Raw genomic sequence first — 27,709 nt, forward strand, 5'->3', positions numbered from 1 at the left:
TCACATGCATTCAGGGACAATGTAGAAGAAGAAAGCTCTATTTGTCACATATACATTATAGCATGTTATAACAATTTTTTCCTCCACATACCAGCATGTTAAGAAGTTGGGGTCAGAGTTCAGGATCAGCCATGATGCAGTGCTCCTGGAGCAGAGAGGGTTAAGGGCATTTCTGAAGGGCCCAACAGTGGCAGCTTGATGGTGCTGGGGCTAGTGTAGCCAATTCACCTACTGTCATGTTTTTGGTAGGTGGGAAGAAACGGGAGAACTCGCACAGAAATGGGGAGAAAGTGCAAAATCCTGCACAGTCCTGAGCTCAGGAATGAACCAAGGACCCTGAAGCTATGAAGTGGCAACGCTACCCACTTTGCCACCTTGCTACTCTTAAGTAGATAATATCGGTATAATTAGTCTAATGTATACAAAACATAAGAAGTACAGTAGTAACCCAGTTCTGCAGAAAAAAACATGTATCTGGAAACAGACTCTGCAGGTTTTTAGCCAACCACATTAGAAAATATAAAATGTTACCCCCTAGATGTTGTGTGTAGACCAAGTGGTGTTTTGTTTCACAATGTGGAAATTATTTTCAAACTTTTATTTTAATTTGAATAATTTCACCAAGGTGATTTTAGTTTTATTTATTTTTTTAATTATTGGAATTTTCCATAATTTCAGTAACAGAAATAGAAAGACTAGGCTCAGTCCATGAGCAGATACTTAAAAGTAATCTACAACAATATTAGCAGTTCCTTTCTATGCCAGAATGTGAGCTCACCTTCAGTGTGCGTAAAACATGCCTATGTAAACACAGCAGCCCTCCAAAAACAACAAAAGGGAAATGTACTAAGATGATCTGTTTACTATGAATCTTTTCCTACGAATTTTCACTTTTACTTACTATTAACCAAAAACATTCAAAAGCATTTGTTAAAGCATGTCCTGTATTTCAGTGGCTTTCTGTTCTTGTAGGTCGTTTAGTGTATTGTGATATAATTGAGTGTGAGCAAAAACAAACAAAACTAGTGAGCACTAGGTGGTGAAACTCTAAAATGTACCAATAAATAAGTAAAATAACATCCACACTGTACATTTAGAGATTACATGTAATGTGTTTTTTAAAAAAACAACAACCCCATATTCAGTTCTGTGATGCCAAAAACAAGGCTTAAGGAAATGCTTTATCATGTGCAGTGTTTGAAATTCCCTTTTAGTTTGTAATTTGCTTTTAGTCATTTAATCTCACTTTTCTCTGATAATAAGAACATTAGTGCAGAGTCAGGAGTTTACACTGCTATGCAATCAGTGGCTGATACAGTTACAATCGCTGAAGGTGACCCATGTTATGAGGTTCAGGTAACATTTAGTAGTGTTGTGATAAACTGAATCAGAGTAGCACTAAAACCTTTAGCTGAGGCTTTGTTGAAAACAAGGTGAGAGCAACTCTTATCCGAAAGGCTTGTTTGCTTAAAACTTCATTCCATATACAGAAAAGAGCCTAGCTACTTTGAGGAACGCCACCAAACACACTGGAAATTTAAAAAAAAACAAAAAACAAAAAAACCTCAGCCATAAACACAGCCATGCTGAACTAGACTGAACCTCAAGTTTGAGCTCTTTTAAACCCTTGGTGTTCAAGGGCAGTTTAGGACATCTCTGTGTCAGATGGCCAGACGCAGCAGTCTGGAGTCACTAGAGGAGCAACTGCGCTGCCCTGTGTGTTTGGAGGTCTTCTCTGAGCCGCTCATGTTGCAGTGTGGCCACTCGTACTGCCGTGGCTGTGTGCGCTCTATAGACATGGATCCTCTGGGGCAACTCCAGTGTCCTGTATGTCGTTGTGCTGTGGATGGGGACAGCCCTCCACCCAATGTGGCACTGGCACGCATTGTGGACGCACTACGGGAGATCAATGAACCAGGTCAAGGCCCTCCAGAGACATGCAACCAACACCATAACCCCCTGAGTCTGTACTGTGAGGAAGATCAGACACTGATCTGCGGACTGTGCGGTAGCATCGGAAGCCACAGAGCACACAAGGTCACCCCAATCAGCAGCGTCTACAGCCGAATGAAGGTAAAATAACAATGAGAATTACAGTTAATTGGAATGGCAACCATATTTTGCTAGATTTTTTTTTTTTTATCTATTATTATCTTATTTGATACAATCAGTTATACACATACTGCAGTATATTGGCTGATTAATTTTTAGTAATAAGTTATCCAGGAAATTCCAGAAGTTCAACACCAATTGTGAATACATGAGGTAAGAGGATGTTAAATATATTTCCAAATTTTGCACTTTATATACAGTGGGGTAAGAATTGCAACCCCCACTGCTTCTGCAGGAGATGTAAGTCTATATTAAAGATGAAACACTGTACAGAGCATAAGGCTAAATTAACAGAAAAATAATCCAAAGAAAGAACTAAAAGTATTACTATAACCCTCTTGAGCTCCAGATCTATTTTTGAAAAATATTACAACTGGGAAGATCCAAAAGCTGCTCAGAGGATAGCAAAAAAAAGTAGTTTGGAGGTTATTATTAAGTAAAGGTTTGGTGTACAATTTATTTAAAAAAAAAAAAAAAAAAAAGTATGTGCAATTAACTTTTTTACAAAAAAAATATATATATTTTTACTTGTTTTTTTTTTGTTTTTGTTTTTATTTTTACTTCTACATCTTTGAAACCTAAAACACCTAATATCTTTTTAGTTAAAATCATTTTGGTATCTGTCATTAAAGTACATTAAAAAAAAAAAAATCTGTATCTGTACATTAAAAATAAAACCTATACAGGGATTCACATTTGTCTTTGTAAAACCTACAAACATATTTGTTGCTTGTGTGCTGAGAAAAATAATATGAAACCAACTTCAATAAATGTAGTGAGGATTCATTGTTTCTGCTGTAATTGGATTTTCAAGGACACAATTGAATTTCCTCTTATAATCAGTCTGCATCAAAAATACACTACAGAACACAAATGCTGGAATAAGAATATCCCTGTTATTTTCACATGGGGGGAGTAATGAAAGTAAGCATGCAGCAAAGTGCATTGGTGCATTGTGCTTTTCATCTTTCCTCAGGAGGACATTTCCTGTCTGATGACTAACTTTCAGACACAGAAGAGGAAGCTGGAGGAGCAGATTTGTAAAATGGCCTACAACAAGTCTCGCATTACAGTGAGTTAACTCCATTACTCAGGGTTAGGTTTAGGACTTTCTGAATAATGACACGTGATTTCAAAACAGGTGACTATATGATTTTTTTTTAACCTAAAAACAATTTCTGGGTTGTGTGTAGAATGAGTCGGATGTGCTGAAATGGGTGGTCCGGAAGGAGTTTGGAGAGTTGCGACACTGTGTGGAGCTCGAGGAGGCCAGCTTCATGCAAAAGGTGGAGAACACCGCCTCTACTCTCATCGCCTCCATCCAGACCCAGGCTGATCACATGAGCCAATTGCTGGCCAAGTTCCAGGAGGCTGAAGGCACACTGGAAGCCCTGAGCAATGAGGGCCATCTGGACTTCATCACTGTGAGTGTTTTTGTAAAACTGGCCATGGAGCAGTTCATAACAATCACAAAAAATGTAACAGTATCACTAGTGCTCTTAGTCACTATTACTGCTCATGTAATATTATATTCTATATAGTCTGTATAAGCTTTATAATATTGACATCCTTATAAAGTGTCTGTACACAATGAACTAATTCAGGCATACCTCTTCAAAGCTTATGGATATTATATACAAGACAGATACATTATAACTAAGATGAGGAAATGTGGAGTGGTAGTGGTAGGAGTTAATATTTAAGAGGTATCATGTTATCTCCTACACGACACATTATTTCACCAAATACTGATAAGACAATAGATGCCCTAATTTAACATTTGCAGCGAAAAGAAAAAAAAAAAAAACCTTTTAAAAGTAATTATGTAAAAGAAGAAATAAGGGTTTTTAGTTTATTTTTTAAGTTAATGTATTTAAAGTTTAATTTGGCATTTTATACTTTATTAAATATGTTGACTATTTGACACTACAATTTTTAAACATCTCTTTTTCTGTAAACACCTTTATTATATGGGAGGAAAAGTAATATTAATGCATTTAATAATTTCTGATAAATTAACTACCTTCAGAAACGCATCAAGACACATCTTGTCTTGGACCAACTTGTATTTATCTGTTTTTCATTTTAGAAATATGGATCTATTGCTCCAAGGTAAGCAACATTTTCATTTAAATCTGTATGATTTTTAATAAACTTTCTCAGTAATAACACTGAATTTGAAAAAGAAAAAACAAAATGTACTAAAACAATCATTGAACAGGAAGTGGATTGAGTATGTATTTTATTGTGGCTTTTCTGCAGTGATCAAAGAAATATCTTTGCTACCCTCAAAGCTGTGTATGATGTTTCAGGTTTAGAGAGAGCCAGCAGAGAGAACAGAGGAAGGAGAGGACCTACAGCTCCATCAGCTTTAACCCAGGCTTTAATCACAGTGACATCAAAATGACTGTGTGGAAGAGATTACACAGGAGAGTTTTACCAGGTAAAAGAGTGGATTCAGTCAATGTTGCATGTAGAGCCAAGTTAAAATCCTTATGAATACTTTCTTATGTACATTGATACTCATATTTTGGATATAATTATAGCTGTCTGAAACAATAACACAATATACACTCACTGACCACTTTAATAGGAACACCATCCTCATACACCTGCATGTTTATGCAATTATCCAATCAGCCAATCAAGTGGCAGCGGTACAGTGCTTAAAATCATGCAGAAGTACAGTTCCCTCCACTAATATTGGTACCCTTGTTAAATATGAGTAAAGAAGGCTGTGAAAAATTCTTTATTTTTTAAACTTTTGATCTTTTGTTAAAACAATTCACAAAAATACTCTGCTCTCATGGATATCAGACAGAGATATATATATATATATATATATATATATATATATATATATATATATATATATATATATATATATATATATAATATATAGCTTTGTTATATATGTGTGTCACAATTATTGGCACCCCTATGCATATGAGGAAAAAATATATTTGAAGTATATTCCCATTGATATTTTACATTTTTTTAGTTCTTGGAACAAAAGGTTAAACAATAAACACAATTTTTCACAGCCTTCTTTGCTCATACTTACCAAAGGTGCCAATATTATTGGAGGACACTGTAGATCAAGAGCTTCAGTTAATGTTCACATCAAACACCCGCAAGGGGAAAATGTGATCTCGGTCAGCATTTCAGAAACTGCTGATCTCCTGGGATTTTCACACACACAACAGTTTCAAGTGTTTACAAAGAACGGTTTCAAAAAACAAAAACAATCTAGCATTTTTGTGGACGTTAATGGGAAAGGTCAGAGAAGTATGGCCAGACCGGTTCAAGATGATAAGAAGGATATGGTATCTCAAATAACCATTCTCTACAACCGTCTTAAGCAGAATAGGATATCAGAACACACAACAGTTAAAACCATGAGGTGAATGGGCTACAACAGCAGAAGTCCACAATAGGTTAGAGTCCACTACTGTCAGCCAAGAACAGGAATCTATTGTTGAACAGGAACCAGGCAATGTTTTTCCAGTGTTCAGCCTCATGAGTGGCTGATTTGATGATTGCATGAATGAACAGGGGTACATGCGTTTCTGTTAAAGTGGTTGTGAGTGTATATACGGTCATTTGTTTGATACGAACAATTTGTCAGCACTACTCTACACCATCCATCAATGGAAAGGGACCACCATAGCACCACCACTGAGCAGGTGTTATTACAATGAATGCCCAAGATTTATACTGACATGTCATTGAGACTTCAGTACACATCTGTATGTTGCTCTGAATAAGAAGGTCTGCTAAATGCATGAATGTGAAATGTAGACCTGCTCTACCCTTTTCTACAGCTCCTGAATGCCTGAAGTTTGACTCTCTCACAGCTCACCCCATGCTGCAGCTCAGTGAAGACAACACCAGTGTGCAGTGCGGAGTCCTCGTCAACCGCCTGCCCAACAATCCTGAGCGATTCAGCTACAGCTACTGTGTACTGGCCAACCGTGGCTTTTCCTCAGGAAAGCACTACTGGGAGGTCCAGGTGGGAGAGAAGCCAAAATGGAGGCTGGGGTTAATCAAAGGGACTGCTTGCCGTAAGAGTAAACTGCCCAAGAGCCCTGAGGGTGGAGTGTGGCTGATTGGGCTGAAGGAGGGGAGGCTGTATGAGGCTTTCAGCACTCCTCGTGTCACTCTGCCCCTCATGAGTCAGCCACACTGCTTGGGGGTTTTCCTGAACTATGAAAGAGGAGAGCTGACGTTTTATAATGCGGACAGTCCTGATGAGCTCGGATTCATTTATTCTTATCAGGCTGAGCTGCAGGGGAAGGTCTACCCACTGTTTGACGTGTGCTGGCAAGAGCGTGGTGCCAACAAGCTGCCAATCTCCCTGCCACACCCACTCACTGAAGCCTACGGAGATTAGTCTAGAAGCAATTATGGCTGTGACAACGAACCTGTATGATAGTTTTATACGGATAGTATAGTGGTACCCATAATTCTAGTGGGAAAAACTTTACAACTATTTAGAGAGAAATTATATTTCTACATTGTTTTGATAAACTACTGAAAGTATAAAATAATTTTAATTACTGTTCCATTTCTACATTTTGTCTGCTTCATTTGTGGCAGGGAAGCCTGAAGAAGATACCACTTGATCTTCAGGCTTTAATCTCAATATCAGGCATGAGAAATTTTATAAATAGTACTGGAATATAAAAAGGATGGATTTTTTTACTTTTACTTACAAAGTGATTGACATAATACATGTAAATTATTTCATGTATTTTTGCAGTTGTTTCGCTATTGTAAAAAGTTATAAATAAGATAAATAACATTTCATATGAATAAATACCTTTCTAAAACTTATTTGCCCACAATGTTTTTAATTTTTATTTTGATGTGATAAAGGATTTGTATGGGGAGAAAAGTTTTTTTTTTTTTTTTTTTTATGTAGTGAAAATGTAAGGTTATATTTAAGATGTATATAATTATTCAGTTATAGGGTATTTAGTTATTTAAGGGCAGTGGTAGCTCAGTGGTTAAGACGTTGGGCTTCTGATCGGAACCCCAGCGCTGCCACTGTTGGGCCCTTAAGCAAGGTCCTTAACCCCCAACTGCTCAAATGTATAAATGAGATAAATGTAAGTTGCTCTGGATAAGAGTGTCTGACAGATGCCATAAATGAGAATGTTATAACTACCTTCATGGACTGAGATATATTACATGAAACATTATTTTTTAAATACAGTTATGTAAGTATAAGTTCTATTTTTATAAGTTTCATAATTATATGTAGGTTAAACATAGCCTGAACAACAAGCTAAAAAAAAACAAAAACTTTTTGGTAAACCATTAACAGATTTATTTATTTATTTATTTGATTTATATATATATATATATATATATATATTTTTTTTTGCAATCACACAAATTTAATAGGATTTTAAGCAGAAGGGTAAATGTTAGAGGTTAGCACATTTGCCTCACGTGGCTAGAGTTGGGGTTTCTATTCTCACTGCTTCCCTATGTGTCTGAAGTTTGCATGTTCTCCCTGTGCTGCGGGGATTTCCTCCAGGTGCTCCAGTTCCTCCCCCAGTCCCAAGACATGCATTGTAGGCTGATTGGCATGTTCAAAGTGTATGAATGGGTGTGTGAATGTGTATGTGATTGTATCCTGCGATGGACTGGCACCCCGGCCAGGGTGTACCCCACCTTGTGCCCCATGCTCCCTGAGATGGGCTCCAGGTTCCCCGCGACCCTGTAGGATAAGCGGTATAGAAGATGGATGGATGAATGACGTCATCTAAACAGCACTGGCTGTATTTGACCACTAGATGGCAGTGTTGGTGTTTCTACATCTAACACATGAAAATGTCTTCTTGTTACACAACCAGCTATCTCTGTACAGCATAACAAAACAGAATTTAGTTTATTCTTGAGACTAAACTCAATTATAACCTTAAAAGTGAAGGCAATTAAGAATTTTGCCCAAGAGACACCTCAAGTGAGAGGCAGACACATTTTCTGTACACATCTGTAGATCAAAGTCATGTTCAGGTTTTTAGCTTTTCAGTAATAAATGTCTTGAATCCAAGGCACTTGAATTACTGACAGGGTGGAAATGTATGTTTGTTATTATTATTATTATTAACAATTAATAGGAACAAAAATAGGAAATAGGTTATTAATAGTAACAAAAAACACCCCCAGCCACTTTCACTGCACAGGATGAGTTCCCATGTCATGATACCCCCTTCCATAGTTTAAAAATGGGGTCTTCAGTATTCAACAAAATGATGTACATTTCACTACTGCACAACATTTCTCTCTCTCTCTCTCTCTCTCTCTATCTATCTATCTATCTATCTATCTATCTATCTAATATATATAATCGAACAGGCTGTTTTGTTTTGTTGCATTAGCTACATCTGAGGTAAATAATAGAGGACTCATCTGGATGAAACAAAAGAGCAAATACAGAGCACTTCAGTGAGATGTTTCGAATAAAACGGCAATCAATATATTAACAGAACAAGTGAGACCTTTCCCCGAGGCCCAGCGCTTCCTCTGCCTTTCCCCATCTCCACCCACTCACCCGCACTATGGGAATAATGGATCACTGGCCTCCAACAAGCTAGAGGAGTTGCTATGGCAATACTATGACAACGCCTCAGCCCGTCTCCTTGGTGATAGTAAGACCAGTACAGAGCATCAAAGTCATAGAGAGACATAGAAAATAAAGAGTGTGTCCATGAACATAGCATCTCTGATTAAAGAGACAATGACATGTAAAAGGATTTTTCCCCTTTTTATGTAAGGCAGAATGATTCTAGTTATACAGCTGATTGTTGTATATAAATCTGTGCCGTTTGTGATGTGACAAATAACACTTATGTTCACGTTATATAGACATTTATTTCTATATCCACAGTCTCAGATTAGTTTTCCTTTAATACAGTAGCTGAATTAAATGTAATAACTACAAATGAATAAAAAATGACAGCAATTACAAACGGTCAAATATCAAAGCATGAGAAGCTCACTGAGCTTCAGGTGGACAGAGTTGGATATCTATGCAATGTGTTCTGTAAAGGGTCTGAAAAAGCAGTCCAAAACTCTGTGTTGATCTCTGATGTGAGTAAATCAGAGCTCCACCGTTTGCAAAACAAGTTGGTAGTGGGATACCAAAAATGTCAGTGTTTCAGGACACCCCAGTGGTTAAGTTTGAAGAGAGCAGCTATCAGTTAACAAATATTACACTCATTTGTAGATGTGTCACCAAAGATTACATTTAAAAAATGCAGTCATTTTCATTATGTTGACCTAGGTAGCAATAAGCGTTATTAAATTAAATAAAGGTTTCGTTTTAACATAGACACCTATGACAACATTTATTTTGACAATAATTGCAATGTGTGAATAAGGCCGTGTTTGACTTGTCTCACATTTTTCGTGTGTGGATGAGTGGGTAGATGAGTGGAGGGTGAACTATTGGTGCCTTGTAGGCCTTGGGCCTATTCAAGGGGAGCTTTGCTGATGTCTGTAGACGGCCGATCAACAGTGCTATCTGTCTAGTGACCTTGTGTTCCCATCTTGTTGGAACAAGATACATAAAGAAATTGAAAAAGATGAGATCCTTTTTTGTTTTTTTCACAAGAGAGGATGCTTACTAAGAAAACTCTTTCCAGACTAATTGTTGCTTAAGCACTAAAATGAGCAATAACTACATGTTGCATAAAGAATAAAACATGACAGGTTGTGTTGTTGTGTAGGAAAATAATAAATGACGAGAAGTGTCCTCAGTTACTGTTAATGCTATGCCTTGACGTGTTTCTTCTTCTTCTTCTTATACCACAGCAAATTGGCAAAGATTATGATCTATTTATGGCCATGGTTAAAGTTTTAACACTGACAATATTCAACATCGAACTGTCTGTGTGTCTTCATTCTGTAGCAGTACACAATTGTTTCTCTATTTAAACAGTGTTAAGTTTAAGTATTACTTAAACATTTAATGAGGTAGGTATGTCTGAAAATAAACCTAGCTATATAGCTTATGCTTGGACATGCAGACTTGATCAGGCATGTCACCAATATACACCCATTCGCCATAAGCATGTCTATTAGAAAAAAAAAATAGCTGTTTTCTCTTTGATTAACGAGAAATGGCAGGAGTATAAAGTGTTAAACATTAGCAGTTTGGTTGGGTTGATCTGCTACCAGCAGAAGCAGGCTCATAGTACATAATGTCCTGGCCCAACATCAACATATTTTGATCAAATAAGTCTATTCAGTGTCACTGGATTCCCTGTTGTCACTTCTAACCTGGGCTGGGGATAACTTCCGTACTCTCTATGTGAACTAAAGTAAAGAATCAACCTGCTAAAAGTTGGGCCACAGTTTGGAGACAGTTCCCCTTTTTCTTAGCATGAACTGGTTTTACAGGCCTGCATGATGATATACAACAGTATGTTTCATTACTCCATAAATTATTGACTTGAATGCATGTCAGTGTAATTTATAGCTTCTCCTAGTTATTCTATTTAGCAGTGACCAGCTGGAGTGAAGATGATATAAGGTCAGACCGGGTTGGTCAGGAAGGAGTGTTATTAACTAAAAATTTCACCATGTCATTGTTGTTTATATAATGGCCTTAAAGTGTTTCCAAAAAAAGATTCTGCTTCACTTATTCCAAGTCCAATCAGTTTGTCCTTGTTCAGAAGGAGAGCCAATTGACGCAAATTAATCTATGTCTTGGTGCAGATCCAGCTTCCCACTCTGCTGCACGGAGCAGGCGGAGCTTACACTGCAGAGTATTATTTACATCAAGGGTGTCAAACTCAGATCTTGAAGGGCCTCAGTCCTCTTTGTCCTTTTTGAATGTGGGAAATATAAACTACCTGCACATCTCTACTCTAATGATATCAGCAAATCTGTTCTGTGGGGAAATTTTCCCCCTGTCATCCCTTGTCTTTGTTTTAGACACCTCCATTTGCCTACATGACCCTATGTATCACTGTGATGACATATCTTATAGCAAAGCAAGGTAATTGTTCTTGTGAAATCTGGACAAACGTGCAAATGATCAGCAAAAGGCAGCTGCAACACAGTAAATTCTTAATCAGTTAAAGCCTCTCAGCAAAAAGTCACACACACACACACACATTCATACATATATATATATATATATATATATATATACACACATAATTTCTCTTCAAAGATGAAACATAAATATCAGTCAGTTTAAAGATGGGGGGCGGGGGGGGGGGGCTCCTCTGGTTTTCTCCCCCAATTTAAAGACATACGCTGTAGGCTGATTGGCATTTTCAAATTGCCCACAGTGTGTGAATGTGTCCGTGGTTGTGCCCTGTGATGGGTTGGCACCCTGTCCGGGGTGTCCCACACCCTGTGCACAGAATTCCCTGTGATAGGCTCCAGGCTCCCCCATAACTCTGTGTAGGATAAGTGGTACAGAAATTGGATGGATGGATGGATGGTTTTGGTGCCAATTTCATTTGTAGACAGAAAACAGAAAGAAAAAAAAACATTAGAAAAATCAATTGTCCATGTACAGATTTGTGTGGTAGTGCAAAAAGAAAAACAGGGTGTTACAAGTGCACTTAATCTACCCTGTTAGTATAGAACACCAATAAAGCCAATACACCATGATCAGCAAAAGCCAATGTCACTTTGGTCATGGCCAAAAGCCACAATGTCATTATCCATCCATCCATCCATCCATCTTCTACCGCTTAATCCTTTCCAGGGTCACGGGGAACCTGGAGCCTATCCCAGGAAGCATGGGGCACAAGGCGGGGTACACCCTGGACAGGGTGCCAGTCCATCGCAGGGCAGAATCACATACACACTCACACACCTATTCATACACTACGGACACTTTAGACACGCCAATCAACCTACCATGCATGTCTTTGGACTGGGGGAGGTAACCGGCGTACCCGGAGGAAACCCCCGCAGCTCGGGGAGAACATGCAAGCTCCGCACATCAATGCCATTATGTTTCTGTTTAATAGAACAATAGATGTTCTGCAAATGCAACCTTGTCTCTGTGTTACCCCATGGTGTACTCTTCTGCCCCTCCTCTTATAGACTCATGTCTAAAAGGCTGGACACTGAATGTCAACAAATATTTGACACATGAATATCCTGTTCTCCAGTTAACAATTATCATTTATATTGAAATTAATTGCACTTCTTGGTTATGTTTGCAAAGTGTGGCTTCCGGTATAATATTATGTCCTTCACAAGGATTCTCCACCTGACGCACGTGTTGCGTGTTCTGTACACAGACGCATGAGAGAGAAGGGAGGGGTGAAAGAGGAGGACAGAGGGAAGAGTCTGCAGGCTGATCGCAGTCTCCTACAGTGATCAGCCTATGTTGTACGTTGCTAAACCGCGCTCAGAGACGGAAGCGGTAGAAGACGAAGACGCGCTGGCTCGTCGCATGTTCATTACCTTCCGAGAGGTAACCGCTTCATCTCTCTCTCTCTGAAATGGAAATTGTTTGTAATCAGCTGTGTGCGTGTCAGTAAGGGTTTAAACAGGGGGTGCACCTTTGTTTCAGCTCCGTTGGGAGAGGAGAGATGGCTTAGCACGCCGGGGTCAGTCCCACATGCACGCAGAGGTGGAGTGAGTGAAGTGCTCGCCTCCTCGCCTCTCCCCGGATCTCTGTCTGCACGATGAGCGTGGCTCTGCAGGATCTGCGGAATAACGTAAGTGCAGAATGATACTGTCCAGATGTTCTCCTCTCCGTATCGCCCATGTTGCTCTTACTGAATAAAAGGAACAGATAGAAATCGGCGTGACCTTCTCTAGTCAACCTCAGACGCTTCGGTGTTTGTAAACATAAAGGAAATACTGCAGATATGAAGACAGGCCAGCCATTTGCATAGCATAGCGTTCATGTTTTTCCACCCCTGTCTGCGCTACATGCTTACGTGATTAGGCTGTAAATAACTTCGATCTGAACATGTACTTTCTTTCTTTCTTTGATGCCATGCATCGTGTCTGTGCTGCAGTGGTTTTGCTGAAACCTTTGTTTATGCCTCGGAGCGCGGAAAGAAAACAAAGTCACTGTCCAGATTTACCAGCATGAATATGTAATGTTTGTAATTACACCCTGGCTGTGTTCTGGCATTGCACACGGGACAAATGAACCTATAAACTCGATAACTTGTTGCTCGTTGAACGAGTCGCAGCACATTGACTGAGCGGCGCTGTCTGTGTTGTGCTCGCGCCTCGAGTCCTACTACAGCGCGCGCTTCTTATTGGCTGTTGAACAGAAGACACGCCAATTGAAGTAGAAAATAATTGACATATGGTATCCATGGCGACAAGTTCTGGGCGATGTCTGTTCGAACAGACGCCGCATACTAATATTGTCCAAAATGTTTACTATTAGATGTATTAAACCGATGATTATTTTTTAAATGAATTAGTCACTATCTGATCACTCCCTGCCCGTGACCTCTGTCCTCTTCTATCTTCACCTTATCAAAAATGTCCTACTCTAGCGCGCATTTATATGGCTTCAAAACTATACCGGAAGTAGCCTTTTTTTGCCTACGTTATTACTATGACCTCTATGGTATCATACTGTGGTAACGCTATGATTAAAAAAAAAATGCCACCAGCATTAAACGATATGAAAACATTGAAGTGCATAATTGAAGTGCGCATGCGCATTGCTCGCTAGCACACACCTGAGCGGATAATGATGCTGATTTTAACCCTCTGACAACAGTAAACACTATTTTTTTAATTAATATCTTCCCTGTTTTGGAGTATTTTTTAAAATTATTTTTATCTAAACTTAGCCTCTTCAAACTATTTCCAGTCTACATGTTTAATATTCACGGCTTTGCATGATATTACGTAAAATATCCATAACTAATGAACTGAACGGAAGTGATAAACATATCGGACAGAACACAAGTTTACTTCCACCTGTAGTTAATACCATGTGGACGCGGACGCGCCACACGCACAGCTAACACAGTTAAGCTGCCCTCTAAATTTAGTTTTTAAATCTAAAGTCACTTTTGTTGGCAATATATATTTTTTAAGCACCGAGGTTGTGAGAGTCAGGAGCATACTCCCTGCTGAAAAGAACAGAAACCCCTTAAAGAACTTGTAATTGTTTTAATGGTAATGATGGGAATTGTGTTGGTTTTAAGGGAAACCATAATGGGTATTTACTGGTAATTTTTTTTTACCTTCTATTGGTGGCATGTTATGTCTAGTGGATACCATTAAGGACCAGTCATGGTTTAAATGATTACCTGATGATTTGTAGTGGAAACCATCATAATTTCTGTGATGATTTCTGTTTTTTTTTTTTTTTTTTTTTTTTTGTAGGGGTGGAGGTTTCAGCAGGGCTCTGAAAGTGTGTACTTGTTCAGGGCAAATCTTTGTACTTTGATGATTGAAACTTGAGGGATTTGTTTTTGTTGTAAAATATGAGTTATTTTTATGACTTGTCATAACTAATAGGATTGTACTGTGTTCCATACGACTGAAGCTTTTTAATAGCCCTTAATTTTGGAAATGTTTGGTTTTGGTAAATGTTCACAGATGCTGCCCAATTGAACATGCCATGTTTGTCATTTGTAGCGAAGAAGCGGATGAGTCCATGCAGTACACCAATTAGCTTAATGTCCATATAGCCACAGGGACATTTCATGCTTTGCTTCATTATCTGCATGGCCTGGATCATTGAGGGGACAGGGAAGATGGTTTGTTGTTTCTCCAAAGTAAGCCAAAGAAATGAAGGCAAAACTACTTCTCACAAATGAACTTCGAAGTAGGTTGCAACATGTAGTCTGTAATTGTTTCTGCTTTGTTCAGCATGTAGGCAGTCACCAAAATAATGGTCATGCATTTCACATATAACCGGTTTGTTTGAGTCTGTCTAAAGTTTAACCCTTAATGGTTAGTCAGAATGTATGCAAACAGTTGAATAATTTCACAGCCAATTGCCAAAGTAATGTAATTCTTGTGTCCGTGCTTACATTGCTCCTCTTTACACCAGGATATACAGTATGCAATGTTACCCTGTTAATATCACGTGTAGTTTATTACTTACAAGTGTTCTTGTTATGGCTTTTACAGGTAACTAGTTAAACAGAAATAAAACACACAAATGCACTAATCTGTGTGATAAGTGGTTGGATTCACATATTACATGGTAGTTGGCAAATTAACAAAGCAAGCTAGCTACTAGATGTGTACACGCATCAGAGGCACTAACAATATCTTCTACTTTCATCCAAACTTGATTTTTCTTTTTAATTTCTCTATATAAATGTAATGAGAAATCTATTCCAATTTTGTCCATCAACCAGGAAATGTGAATTAACTAATGCAGGTAGGAACCTAAGTTGTGAGTATAGAGAAATGAAGAAATATTGGAGTGCATGTGCCATAGGATTGATTTGAGTAATCATTCACGCTGGTCATTTGGATTTTTGTTTGTACAGTATTGTACCTAATTTGCATAGCATTTAATTCAAAATGTTGGTTTGTTACTCTCTGCTGAAATCGTGGCTGCATAGATTCATGTCACACACATGTAGAAAATGAATGGTGGCTGCTTTGTCATTTGCTAGTATGAAGGTTTAGCTGGTATGCCAGGTTGCCCTCGAACTGACATTCACTCTATATATGCAAATTTAAATAAGGCAGTTGTTTCTTTAAAGATAGTACACTGATGGTATTTATTAGGCTACATACAAGCTTCCTCTTAGAGTTTCAGCTATTCTTTCTTAACTACCTCTCACCTGGTGCTTTTTTTGTGTGCTTTCTCTCTCTTTTCCTTTGGAATTTCTCCATCCTGCGCTCTCATTTCACCTCCACTGTTTTCATTTTTTTTTAAACATATCTTTATTTCTTTATTAAATACTTTTTTTTGTGTTTATAAGAACAAAGTCAGAAGTCATTATGTGTGTAAATCTGAAGTGAATAAAAGATACTTGCACTGGAAGTATATTAAATGACCAAAACAAATCCTTATTTCTCCTCACAGCATGTGAATATTTTGGTTTAGAAACACAGTTAAAAATGATGAACTCCACCTTTAAAATTGCTACTTGTTTAAACGTCTTATTGGGAAGTAATTTTAAAAATAAGAAACGGTTTATTTTCAGGACACCCTGTACTGTCATCATACTCTGGCAACAATTCTTTTTATTTATTTATTTTTTTAAATCTATGGGATTCTGAACAGAAATGTGTGCTTGCATTTGCTAAGGAAGATGCATGCTGTTATACCTCCAAATTTGGCTAAAGTGAGGCACTCTAGAAAATAGCTGCCTTATGCTATCTTTGGAATGATGCATTTGAGTCGACAAATGTTATACAGATGCCATCAGTATTTTGAAGAACTTATCCCAGTTACACATCAGTATACCATATTGTACCACAGAGCTTCTGAATGCTTGGTTCTGATTGGTCAGATGCTGTTGATTAATTTTCTATATTACTAAAACACAGAGTAGTTCGGACTGCAATTTCTATATACATGCGCTTGTTTTAATGTGATCGTTTCTATAGTAACAGTATGGTGGACACAGTGTAAACGAATAATAAAAAAATGTACGTAACGTGTTCACATTTCTGTGAGAAGAAATTTATTTAGCATTTTTAAATGGTACAGTACTGTGCAAAAGTCTTAGGCACCCTATTTTTTTTTTGTACAAACTTTGTTATAGATTTTTTATTTGATGACTTCTATATTATCAAGTCAGTGCAAAAAACATTAGTTTTCTAGCACAAAATTAAATGTTACAGAAAAATGCTTGTATGTCAGTAAAGAAAGCAGCATATTCTGTAAGAGAACACTTTTCAGAGAAAAAACACAATGACGTTTGCTGGGTTTTGCTGCAAAAATAAGCAAGTGTGACAGTCAAAGTCTCCAGAAGAACTGTGGATGGTTCTGCAAGAAGCTAAAACTTGCCAGCAAATTTCCTTATAAAACTGCACGAATTGTACTGAAGACTATTATTTTTATTTTTATTTTTTTGTCACACCAAACATTGACTTTGTTTCATTTACTACTGTTTACTGCTTAAATATTTTTAGAGGGAGAAAGGTGTTACTAATACATTACTAATATAATGTAAGTGATAACAGAAACTATAAATTAATAAAAAAAAGTACATTGTTTCTTTTTTTAATTAATATAAAATTGTAACTTTTTGCAAATTACTGTGGTGCAAGGGGAATAAAAACTTCGTGACATGCTGTAATTGGAAGATGATCAACATTGTGGCGGTAACGCATCACACCACTCTGTTCTTGATTACTGTCCTATAACAGCATGCCCTGAAGTTTTTTATTCCTAATATAATGGCCTAGGGTGGACCAGTTTGTGTTTGGTGACCTGAGATACTGTCAAGTGACACGTCATGTTGAATAATGCTGTGTAATCATCATCATCCTGTGTTTCCTTACAAGTCATGCTACCTCTGACATTTCAAATGCACCACCCTTCTGACTTGATAACAGCACAGAATGTATCTATTTATAGTTTTTTTAATGCGAATGTCAAATCTGTCCCCCTTTTTTGCACTGATACGAGTCCTGCATCCACAACAGCACTGTGGCGCCCACAGCCTCCGGGAGAGGAACTGGACGAATGGTCTCGGCTGTATAGCACTGCTTGGGTGTGGTGTTGTGGGAAAGAGTGCTTTTGGAGCTCTCTGGAGGTGGAGTGCTTTTTCACTCCTCGACCTCTGCCTGACCCTGGAGGGCTGCTCAGGGCTTGGGAGAGCTGGTGCATCCTGCCTAAGGGTGTGTGAGTGCAGTGAGACGGCCACACTTTCCTGTGTGTGTGTGTGTGTGTGTGTGTGTGTGTGTGTGTGTGTGTGCCTGTACATACGTGTGTCCGTTAATAAATGTGCTCAGTGGCTGGTTTCAGTCAGTGAGTTTACAGCCCAGGTTTACAGTGAAGTGAGTTGAGTTCATGTTCAAGGATGCTACTGTACTGTTGAAGATGGTGGTACTGAAAGACTTTGGATCGAACAGAAATTTGTTTATTTAAAGTGGTATAGGCTAATAACCCCAACTCTTGGCTTCAAAGGAACTATTGTCCATTATTTGAAGAAGTTTACAGTACAGTTTTCCTTTGTGCTCTTGTAAGGGTGTTTGCGTAATGCACTATATTTTCTAAGGCGTTAGACTTTGGTTAGAGTGAATTATAATGTCTACATGAGTTTACAATTGTTGCCAGGCTTTGAATTATAAACCAGTCTGCCATGATTAATGAATTCACACAAAAGTAAAGGACTGGTATGAGACCAGCATGTACACTTTGTAATTTGTTTATCTGACTGAAAGAATGTGAACGGGAACAGTGGTTTTAAAGGTAGCTATTTTTCCCCATTACAGTTTTCACAATCAAAACCTACACCATTATTGCCATACCTTTTACTGCTATAATATTTAGACTTTGTGTTCTTCAAATTTCGAATGATATTTTACCAGGACAGACCCGATCACATTTATCACAAATGTCCCATTACACAGAATGTGGCATTAAAAAAAATCTCATATTCACTGGATATGGTGGAATTTACTTGAGTTTATCACCAGTAGCACTTCTCATTCCTTCTCATCTTTCTTCTTTCCCCAATTTCTTTTTCAGTTGAATCGTCTGTCTATATTGTCACACCCCAGCATTACTCTCTGTTGTTCCTTTAGCATGGGTTGGATGTTTAGTATTCTGCTAACTCTGTACTGCACCAGCGGAGAGGGCCAAAAAGAGAATACACCCTGCTCTCAAGGTGCATTTGGATTCTGTGGTGCATGGCAGTTGTATTTGTGATTGCTGTTGCTTTTCACATGCAGTTTCAATCAAAATGATTCAAAATGTACAGACTTTCAGCTGCTTGAAATGAACAAATCAAACAAAAGCAATTGAAATAGTTCAACACAACGAATGCTTCAAATAGTTTCTTCAAATTTAACTGAAAATGCAACTTATGACTTCTCCAGTCTCAAAATTACTCAACCCCCTGAATAGAATCCCTCACAACAGCACAAATATGCAAAGCAGGTGTTGTCTCAAGCCTCAAGCACACCTGATGCAACTAATCAAGGGATTCATTCGTTACACCAGGCGTGCTTGAGCTGGATCACATAAAAATGCCTGATCTGCCTAGGGACAGAAAGTTTATTAAATACCTGGATGGGGCAAAAAAAGGAAGAAAAAGGAACTTTCTGCTATTTTGATAAGTTTTGCTTTAGTTAGCTAGTAAAATGGATAGCCAAGTTACATGATGTATGACTTCACACCCTTAGTTTAAAAATATATGATGGTTAGGCTGTGCTCATGCTTGCAGTCATTGATGTACTGTATTCTGGCCTTCTGGCCCTGCTCCAGAATTGAATTGAATGGTGAATTTGTATCAGAAATTCTCGTTACCCCCCAAAATGGAAATTGCACTCAATGACTCCATTCCTGGATTCGGTTTATATCTCATCACAAATTGCATTGTTTAAGATTAAGTTATGTTTTATGCTTTATCAGTAGCTATCCAACAACTTGATCAAAGCCTGACATTCACTGTGTGAGGAAATCCTACGTACCTATTGCATTTTAGACATCTTTAGATTGTTTAAGGCAAGGTTAAAAAGTAAGAAAATAAGATAATTTCCTAGTTGTTTTATTGAAATATATTTGTGTTTTCTCAAAGTTGAGGTAGCAAAGTGTTTTATAGCAGAAAACAGGAATTGTGGCCAAATTGGCAAATTTTTCAGTATTTTTCGTTGTTTGCTAAAATTCACCCACAGCAACATCCAGCAGGTTTTCCCAGATCATCTCACATGTCTGAGCTAGCTTGGCTAAATTGACTGAGAAAAACAGTTAATGTAAATAATAATAAATAAAAAAAAAGTGATGATTCTATGATATGTAACATAAAAATAACTAAAAATAAGACATCCTTAGAATGCCTACAGAGATAACACATGTAAGTCCTTCACTGAAAAACTACCACAAAGTTCTTCATGTAATAAACTGTTTTGTTGTTTAGAAAGATGGAGAAACTCTCTCAGACCCATCCATCCTGTTCTCAGATGCTTCAGCTTTTTTTTCTCCTTTCTTCTTTCCTTCCTTCCTTCCTTCTCTCTCTCTTCCATCGGTTCCTCCCTCCTTCCTTTTCCTAACCATGTGCATTGAATGTGTTAACCTTGCTGCACAAAGAGTGACATCATTCCACCTCTCAGGGGAGAGGGAGCTTCTCTCGTTCTCGCGTTCTCTTTGTCCCGTGCATGCATTTTCTCACACACACAATTACTCCTTGCAGTACTGTTATGTTTGATAATGAAGACTGAGCAAATAAGGCAGTCGAATGAACGAATCTCAGTGGTGTAAAGACATTTACATCATTTTTATCATTCCTCATCATTCCATCATTCCTGAGGTACCTAACTAGCAGTATTCCTCCTGTCCTTCAAAATGATAGTGTGTTTTTTTGTGTGTTCAAACTGAAGAGGATACTTTGTGACATAATGTAAATTAATTCGCTTATGTGGTTATTGTTTTTTGAGCTGCTTGAGGGCTAGAAATATTTCTGCTGCAATACTTTTTGTGAACATTTTATGCACAGCTTTCAAATACCTGACTGCCTAGCAGGCAAAGCTGCTGTGAGCTTGTCACTCATTATGGTCAGTTTTTGCTAACACGCCTGAGAAAAATATAACAGGTCAACAGTGATGCTACAGTAATACTTAAAAAAACAAACAAGAAACTTTTATTTCAATTCATATTGATTGACTCATCACAATTTACATCACTGTAGTTTCTGAAGAATACCATGTGTTAGCATTAGCTGTTATTCACCAACATGCTAGCATTAGCCGTATTAACTGAACTCATGCTACAGATTTCCTGTTACAAAATGTTGTATGGTGTGTCTAAGTATAATGCTGGTACAGTAGTAGCTTAGAAGTTAAAGTAAAACATGCTGCAACACATTAAATGAGTTTATACTGAAATATTTGTGATGTGCTTCGCGACTTTGCTAATTTGTTGGCTGGTGTTGTATTCACATTAAGCCTGTGAGAAGCGGTTAGCGGTTGTGTGCAGCACTGACATGAGCAGGGATAACAGTCAGATTTTGCTGTTAAAAACAAAAGAGCAAGAGCTTCTGTCATCAGTCACAATTTTCCTGTGATGTTTAATTTATAATAATGACAAATCCAATATGGAAAACAGCGAACATTGAACTCAATGTTCCAGAATGCAATGAAGCTAACCCGATGGTAGTGATGTCAGAAACTTGGCTCCGCTAGTTAGCGAGCTATGAGATAGCGAACACAATGCTATTGACGAGGCATAGCTCTCTTTATTTAGAGATGAAGCAAGTAGAGGACGACCGATGCTGGATTTTACCGATAATGAAATTGGGTAACGGTACCAGACGATAACCAAGTTAAACAGGATACTGAATGAAAACATAACACACAAATTAAATAATTGCTGAACTTTATTACAAAAATAAACAGTATTGACTGTACCATGAAAATGTACTGTACGCTTTTAAAGTGATATATATATATATATATATAAAACTGTTAATAAATATTAAAGTAAATATAAAATCTACATCCTAACTGAACCAAAAACTACACTCCAAATAACAAATGACATCCAAAATTAAAAAAAAATTAAACACACTTTAAATAACACAACAAAATTTGTCAGTGATAATTTTTATTTTGCTTCTAAAGGCCTTTTCTTTCTTCTCAGCAAGATAAAGCAATGAATAAAACTAAAAAATTCAACTCAGAATTTCATTACAAAATAAATCTTGGTTGCCACTGAAGATCACGTTAATTATCAAGATTAATGTGCAAATCATTCAGGATGGACTTTTTCCTTTAAGGCTCCGGGCTAGTAAATCTCAGGACTGCCATCTGGGATTGTATCCACTTTCAATTATATGTCACTTTGGATAAACTTCTACCAAATGAATAAATTGTTTTTGATAGTTACAGTACATTTGAGAGAATATCTAGTATTTTCTCTGATGCACTGTCTGAAAATGAGGAGTTTGTGTAGTGACATGGACCCCACTGTGTTAAGTTAATATCCCTTCTATAACGTTTAGATAACAAGGAGATGCACTTTGCCTGTTGGTTTACGAGGCCGAGTAGTCGTGTGAAGTGCGTTCGAGTGCCTAACTGCATTAGGACACATTGGCCTGGCAGCACTGCTCAGAATGGACCTTTGTACATCAACAATGAAGCGTTCTGTTTGGCACGCAGTGATGCAAGCCCTCTCTGCTAGCGGCTGTATGCTAGCACTTCTAGCGCTAACTGGCAGCCTGAATGAAGTCTTTATGAATGGCAGAGGCCCTGAGGAATCACGAAAAGCACTTGCCGTGTGGGAAGCATGTATTTATCTGACACGAGTTATGTACAGTGTGAGGTCAGAGCAGCGTCCTCACAGGAGTTTTCTATCAGAACAGTTCAAGTGATTGGTGAAGAAAGCTCCAGCTGAGAGTGTACACTCACATACACTCGCACGCACATGGTCATACTTTCATATTCTCCTTCTGCCTCTTGGTATTTAAGAAGAGATGGAACTTTCTGTGCTTTTATAATATCCTAAAGAATGTGTTCAGGATCTAACCAAAAAATCACAACCTCTCCTCTTCTCTCTTTAGTCTCCTCATTTTGGCTTGAAATATATTTGCAATTCTATTATCGCTTTATTTCGCATCCCGCTATCAGACCACCTCTCACTCTTTCTCGCAGTCTCTCTTTATGGCTCTGGTCTATCTTTTCCTCAATCCCTGCTTTATTACTTCTCTCACACAATGGATTCCTGATTGTCATTTTCTAGCTAGTCGTTTGTTCTCTGCTTTTTTCCCTGCCTTCCCTCCTCCTGTCCCTCCCTCTGTCTCTCACTCGCTTGTTCACTCCCTCTGTCTTTTTCGGAGTGCTGGATATTTACGCTCACTCTGACCACCAGCAGAAAGAGAAGATCAGCAGTGCAGAGCAGCTCTTATGCGTAAACTGCTTCTACTTTGTGAGGTGAGAACCTGAGGGTGAGCTCTTTTCTCTCCACTCCTCCGTTTTCCCATGAGGGAGTTTACACATGTGGTTTGGTACACGGTGGTGAGCAGCTAGGAGAGATTACTGTACTGAGTAGCAAGATTGGTTTCTCACGCTTTGTTCATGCAAGCAATGAAATGAAGAGATGCTGTAAGGTAATACCTTCACGCTGGGATTTGTGTGTGTGTGTGTGTGTGTGAGAGAGGGAGAGCATGTGGGGGAAAGAGGGAGAGGGGGCAGAGGGTGGGGGAGAGGGTGGGAGGGAGAGGCGGGGGGGGGGGGGGAGAGACTGGGAGAGAGAGAGGGAGGGGGAGAGGGGAGAGAGGGAGGGATGGAGGGAGAGAGAGACGGGGTTTCATTGTCAGGGTGAGGACTGAGGTCACGAATTGAAGAAGAGAGGAAAGGGAGATTGCTGAACCCCGACTTCCTTTTTGTGTCAGCACACAGAGCTCAGGCCAGTATACTTTTCTGTTCTTTTTCTTCACTTCTCCCCATTTTCTATTCTTTTCTCTCTTTTTACTTTCATCTTTCTTTTTTTTCTCCTACTCATTTTATTTTCTTTTTCTTTGTATTTTTTAGTTTGTATTTATGTTTGTCTTCTTGGTTATTTTTTCTTCTCTTCTCCTTTTTCTTTTACTTTTTGTCTTTTCTTCTCTTCTATTCATTTCACATCTTTTTCCTTTTTCTGATTCCTTTCAGTATTGCTACACCTCTATTGTACAGACTGCTTGACTTTTCATAACATTGAAGTCCTAGAACAAGTTGCTGCAGTTCATTAATGCATGTTTGATAAATTAACAGCCAGTTGATTAATGATTTATTTACCCAGAGTGCATTAGGTGTGTCTGATTTTGTTGATCAGAGATTGAGTGTCTTCAGGCCAATTTCTGAGATGTTTCTCAGCTTACCTTTGGCTCAGCACAGCAGACTGATGTCTTTCTACACTGTGTGTGTGTGTGTGTGTGTGTGTGTGTGTGTGTGTGTGTGTGTGTGTGTGTGTGTGTGTGTGTGGTAGGGAGTGGGATGAGAGAAGGAATTGGGTTTGTATAAACCATGTCCATACAAATAGTGAACTTCCACTCCCATTATCTGAAGATGAAGGAAGGTCATTTAACGTCAATATTACTCTGCGTGTGTGTGTGTGTGTGTGTGTGTGTGATTGAATCATGTTATTTGGAATAGTTGGACTGCTAGAGAGCTGAACTTTCTGTTTTCATCCCAGCAGCCAGAGAGGAGTAGCTGGATTGGAAGGGCTTCTCATTCCCGTTTTAAAGTGCGCATGTTTGTGAATTTGGAAGCCTCTTTATCAAGCTGAAAGAACTACGTGGGCTCTTCATGGCAAATTTTTCAGTAAGTGTTTATAACAGGAGGAGCACATACTGTGAACATACAGTGAGCTTCTAATTTACAGATGCTTGAGAATTGTGTCACCATAACTGATTAGGGTGCTGTGTAGATTTCCACTTCTAGTTTCATCTAGTTATTAAACCCAGGATCTCTAGCATATAAGTAGGAACCATACCACCAGATCAGTGAGATGTGTGCCGGGTTTATATTGTATGATTTTTGCACATTGTCAAAAAATTCTTTGGTTGTGTGTTGAGCTTGGTGGTCTTCGATTGTGTGATGTGATGTGCTTCCTGGCAGCGAGTTTAGTGCTATTGCAGCCAAAGACAGTAGATGTGTTTATTGGCAGTGCCTAATGATGATGTACTTGTCTTCTGGCATGAGGAGACTAGAGCTGGTACCTCTCTCTCTCTCTCTCTCTCTCTCTCTCTCTCTCTCTCTCTGTCTCTCTCTTTTTTCACTCCATGATTGCCTCTCGACTCGTCCTCATCCTCACAACCTCTAGCGTGTCTCTGTCTCTTAGTATTCCTAAAGCAGCCTTCTCTCCTTGTGGCTGCGTTTTGGTTTAACTCTGAGGTTTATCAGGGTGTATTGAGTCTCTGCTGCGCTCTGTATGTGTGGGAGCTGGGCAGCGTAGGTGGTTCTCTGGGCACTGGAGTTCAGGGTATTTGTAACATCTCGGGCAGAGGTTGGACGATGCCAGCCTGCCCCCGCCAAACTGCTTCCTTATAAAAACACTCCTCAGGAAGCCACTTCAAACAATCACATTCCGCACAGAGAAAGTCCTGCACCACTCCTGGAACTTGGGAAAACCTCTCCCTTCCCTTTTCAAGGCAAGACTCTCCCTTGTTCTATCCCTGTCTCTTCTTTACTGTCTTCTGTTCTTCTCTCCATCCCTGTGTCCTTATAAATCACAACAGATGCACAGATTTTTACTTTATGTAAAACATTTAGGGGTGAGTGAATAAGCAAAAAATAACACGAGGCTTGAACCTGTTTCCATAATGTGCGTTATTATATTTAGGGTTGTTAAAGTTGTATTTAAGAAAAATTGGTTTGATCGGTTTAATAGGTTATTTATTTATTAGTTTTGCTGAAAATTCAATTTTATTGTATTTTTATCGAGCCTGTGAAAGGGAAAAAGGGTCACTGCTTCAATCCTAGTATTATTTTCATTGTGAAGTTTCACGTTCTCCCAGTGTCTGTGTGGGTTTCTTTCGGGGTTCTCTGGGTTCTTCCCACCTCCCATGTGCCCTGTGCCTGGTGTCCTGCAATGGACGTCTCCATGTTTGTCTTTAGATATCGGCAAGCTGGCCAGCTATGTATGATGAGTGATCATAGCAGCGAACTTTATAGTCAATGTTTATAGGATTAATAAGCTAATATGTCTCTATGTTGAGTCATCTGAAGCAAATACTTGTGTGTGTATACAACATAACTCATTTAGGAAAGGTAAAGAAGTTCTGCTGTATTTACTATTGATGCTGTGTGCAGCCATGTTGACTCGATGTCACTTGCTGAACTCTGATGAACTCCAACCGTCTGAGTAGGAATTCGAAGTTGAGGGGGTTTTCTTTCTTTTTTTCGAGGTTGGATGTAGAGTTATGACCTCTGCTCGAATGCAGCACACATTCCCCTCTCTCCCTTTCATGCCTTCTGATCAGGTTTCTGCACCCACCACCTCCCTGTCTCTTCTGTACAGCTTTTCAACAGCTCCTCTTCAGGGGGTCTGGCTACAGTTCTCCCCTGCTATTATAGTTCTGTACATGCTGTACCACTAATAATTAAAGGTCTGCAATCACAGAATCCTCTTGCACAAAGCATCTTAGGCTTGCTTTCTCACCCGGAGAGGAAGGTTTCCATCAGCTAGAATGTAAGACTTACGTGGATTCTCTGTTTAAAAGTCATTGTGAATGTTTAGGAGAGGAGTTCATTTACAGTAAGACCTCCATCTGATGTTCAGCAGCTACTGGAGCTAAATGATCCTCTCCATGCCCTTAACTGTGCATCAGCAGATCTTGCAGGGCTCTCACCCTTCGCCTCCAGCTCCCTGATGTGCACTTGCTGACGTCAAAGCCTCACATGGACCTTTATGAATTATAATTGCAGCTCGTTACTGACCCACATATGATTTGGAAATATTCACTCACTCACTCGTACACTCTCTCTCTCTCTCTCTCTCTCTCTCTCTCTCTCTCACTCGGCACTGCTGTGCTCCCACAGTCGTTGTCATCTGTTTAGTATTTACAGTCCTCTGACGCAGTTTAACGGTTTGTTCTTCCCATAACGGCGCACACACACTCATCTGTTTCCGCACTAGTGGCCCCACAGAACCAACAAACCCGTCCACAGCTGGTCGTCCAGCGTCTGGCTGCATGAGAGAAGACTCTGAACACATTGCTTTAATTTGTGATGGCCTGGCTCACGTAACAGTGGGGTTGGAGGATTTGGGAGGGGCTTTCATTGTTGCCATGGCAACCTTGGGCATGCAAGAGGAAGAGGAGGACAGATTTCTTTTTTTTGCCAGCTCTTGTTCTCTGCTGCAGTCTGATGTTAGTCAAAACAAACAGATAAGAGAAAAGATGTAGTTTGATGTAGTTTGATGTAGTTTAAGTTAGAAGGCAGATTCATACAGAAAACGATTTCTGAGCAAAAACTTGCGTCTGTGCTGTGTCTGGTCATGTAACGTTTTATCTGATCAAATAATCACAGACTGGTTTATTATTGCAAAATTTACTCAATTAATATACAGTTGTAAGCAAAAGTATGGGCACCCTTCATCAAAGTACACATTTTGTTCATTTTTGAAAAGTAAACACAACCTCTGCAGCAAACTGTAACCAAACAAACAACAACATTTTTCTGCAAATGTTACTTTATATTTAATGATTTTTTTTTTTTTTTTTTTTTAAATAAAACAATAATTGTGGCATGTGCAGAAGTTTGGATACCCTTTCAGTTATAAAGTCTCAGAACTTAATTGACTTGTTAGGCCTTAATTGGCTAATTAGGTCTCATTAGGTAGGTCAAGAAATTGTCATTGGAATAGCATTTCCAGAGTGTAATACATTTTCTGTAGATTATATTTCTGATGCTGTGTTTTTTAAAATTAAAAGAAAGCTGCAGAAAAGCTTCCTTTTTAAATTAACGTGTGTGTTCAAATATTATCCCGAAAGAAAACATAAAGCATTATATC

At 38.7% G+C, this 27,709-nt stretch overlaps 2 protein-coding genes across 6 annotated transcripts in view; both read left to right on the forward strand.

Moving 5' to 3' along the window:
* LOC108277430 (E3 ubiquitin-protein ligase TRIM50) overlaps positions 1-6,725 on the forward strand; it is a 7,860-nt gene extending 1,135 nt beyond the window's left edge. Inside the window, exons 1-6 of the mRNA XM_017490183.3 lie at positions 1-2,073; positions 3,089-3,184; positions 3,306-3,536; positions 4,202-4,224; positions 4,425-4,555; positions 5,937-6,725. The exon at positions 1-2,073 is cut by the window's left edge and continues 1,135 nt beyond it. Of these exons, the coding sequence (XP_017345672.1) occupies positions 1,666-2,073; positions 3,089-3,184; positions 3,306-3,536; positions 4,202-4,224; positions 4,425-4,555; positions 5,937-6,505 (1,458 nt within the window). The 5' untranslated portion in view covers positions 1-1,665 and the 3' untranslated portion in view covers positions 6,506-6,725. The remainder of the gene's footprint in view (positions 2,074-3,088; positions 3,185-3,305; positions 3,537-4,201; positions 4,225-4,424; positions 4,556-5,936) is intronic.
* Positions 6,726-12,426: 5,701 nt separating this feature from the next.
* The window catches only part of ece2b (endothelin converting enzyme 2b), a 59,093-nt gene continuing 43,810 nt past the window's right edge, over positions 12,427-27,709 (forward strand). Inside the window, exons 1-2 of one of the 5 annotated variants that reach the window (XM_017490751.3) lie at positions 12,427-12,571; positions 12,671-12,818. In XM_017490751.3, coding sequence (XP_017346240.1) covers positions 12,786-12,818 — 33 coding nt within the window. In that variant the 5' untranslated portion in view covers positions 12,427-12,571; positions 12,671-12,785. Of the gene's footprint in view, positions 12,572-12,670; positions 12,819-23,024; positions 23,160-24,388; positions 24,517-27,709 lie in introns of those variants that run through there. The other 4 variants (XM_017490753.3, XM_017490755.3, XM_017490752.3 and 1 more) reach the window with 4 other exon arrangements.

Source organism: Ictalurus punctatus, chromosome 17 (assembly GCF_001660625.3).
Source record: "Ictalurus punctatus breed USDA103 chromosome 17, Coco_2.0, whole genome shotgun sequence".
NCBI classification, from domain to species: Eukaryota; Metazoa; Chordata; class Actinopteri; order Siluriformes; family Ictaluridae; genus Ictalurus; species Ictalurus punctatus.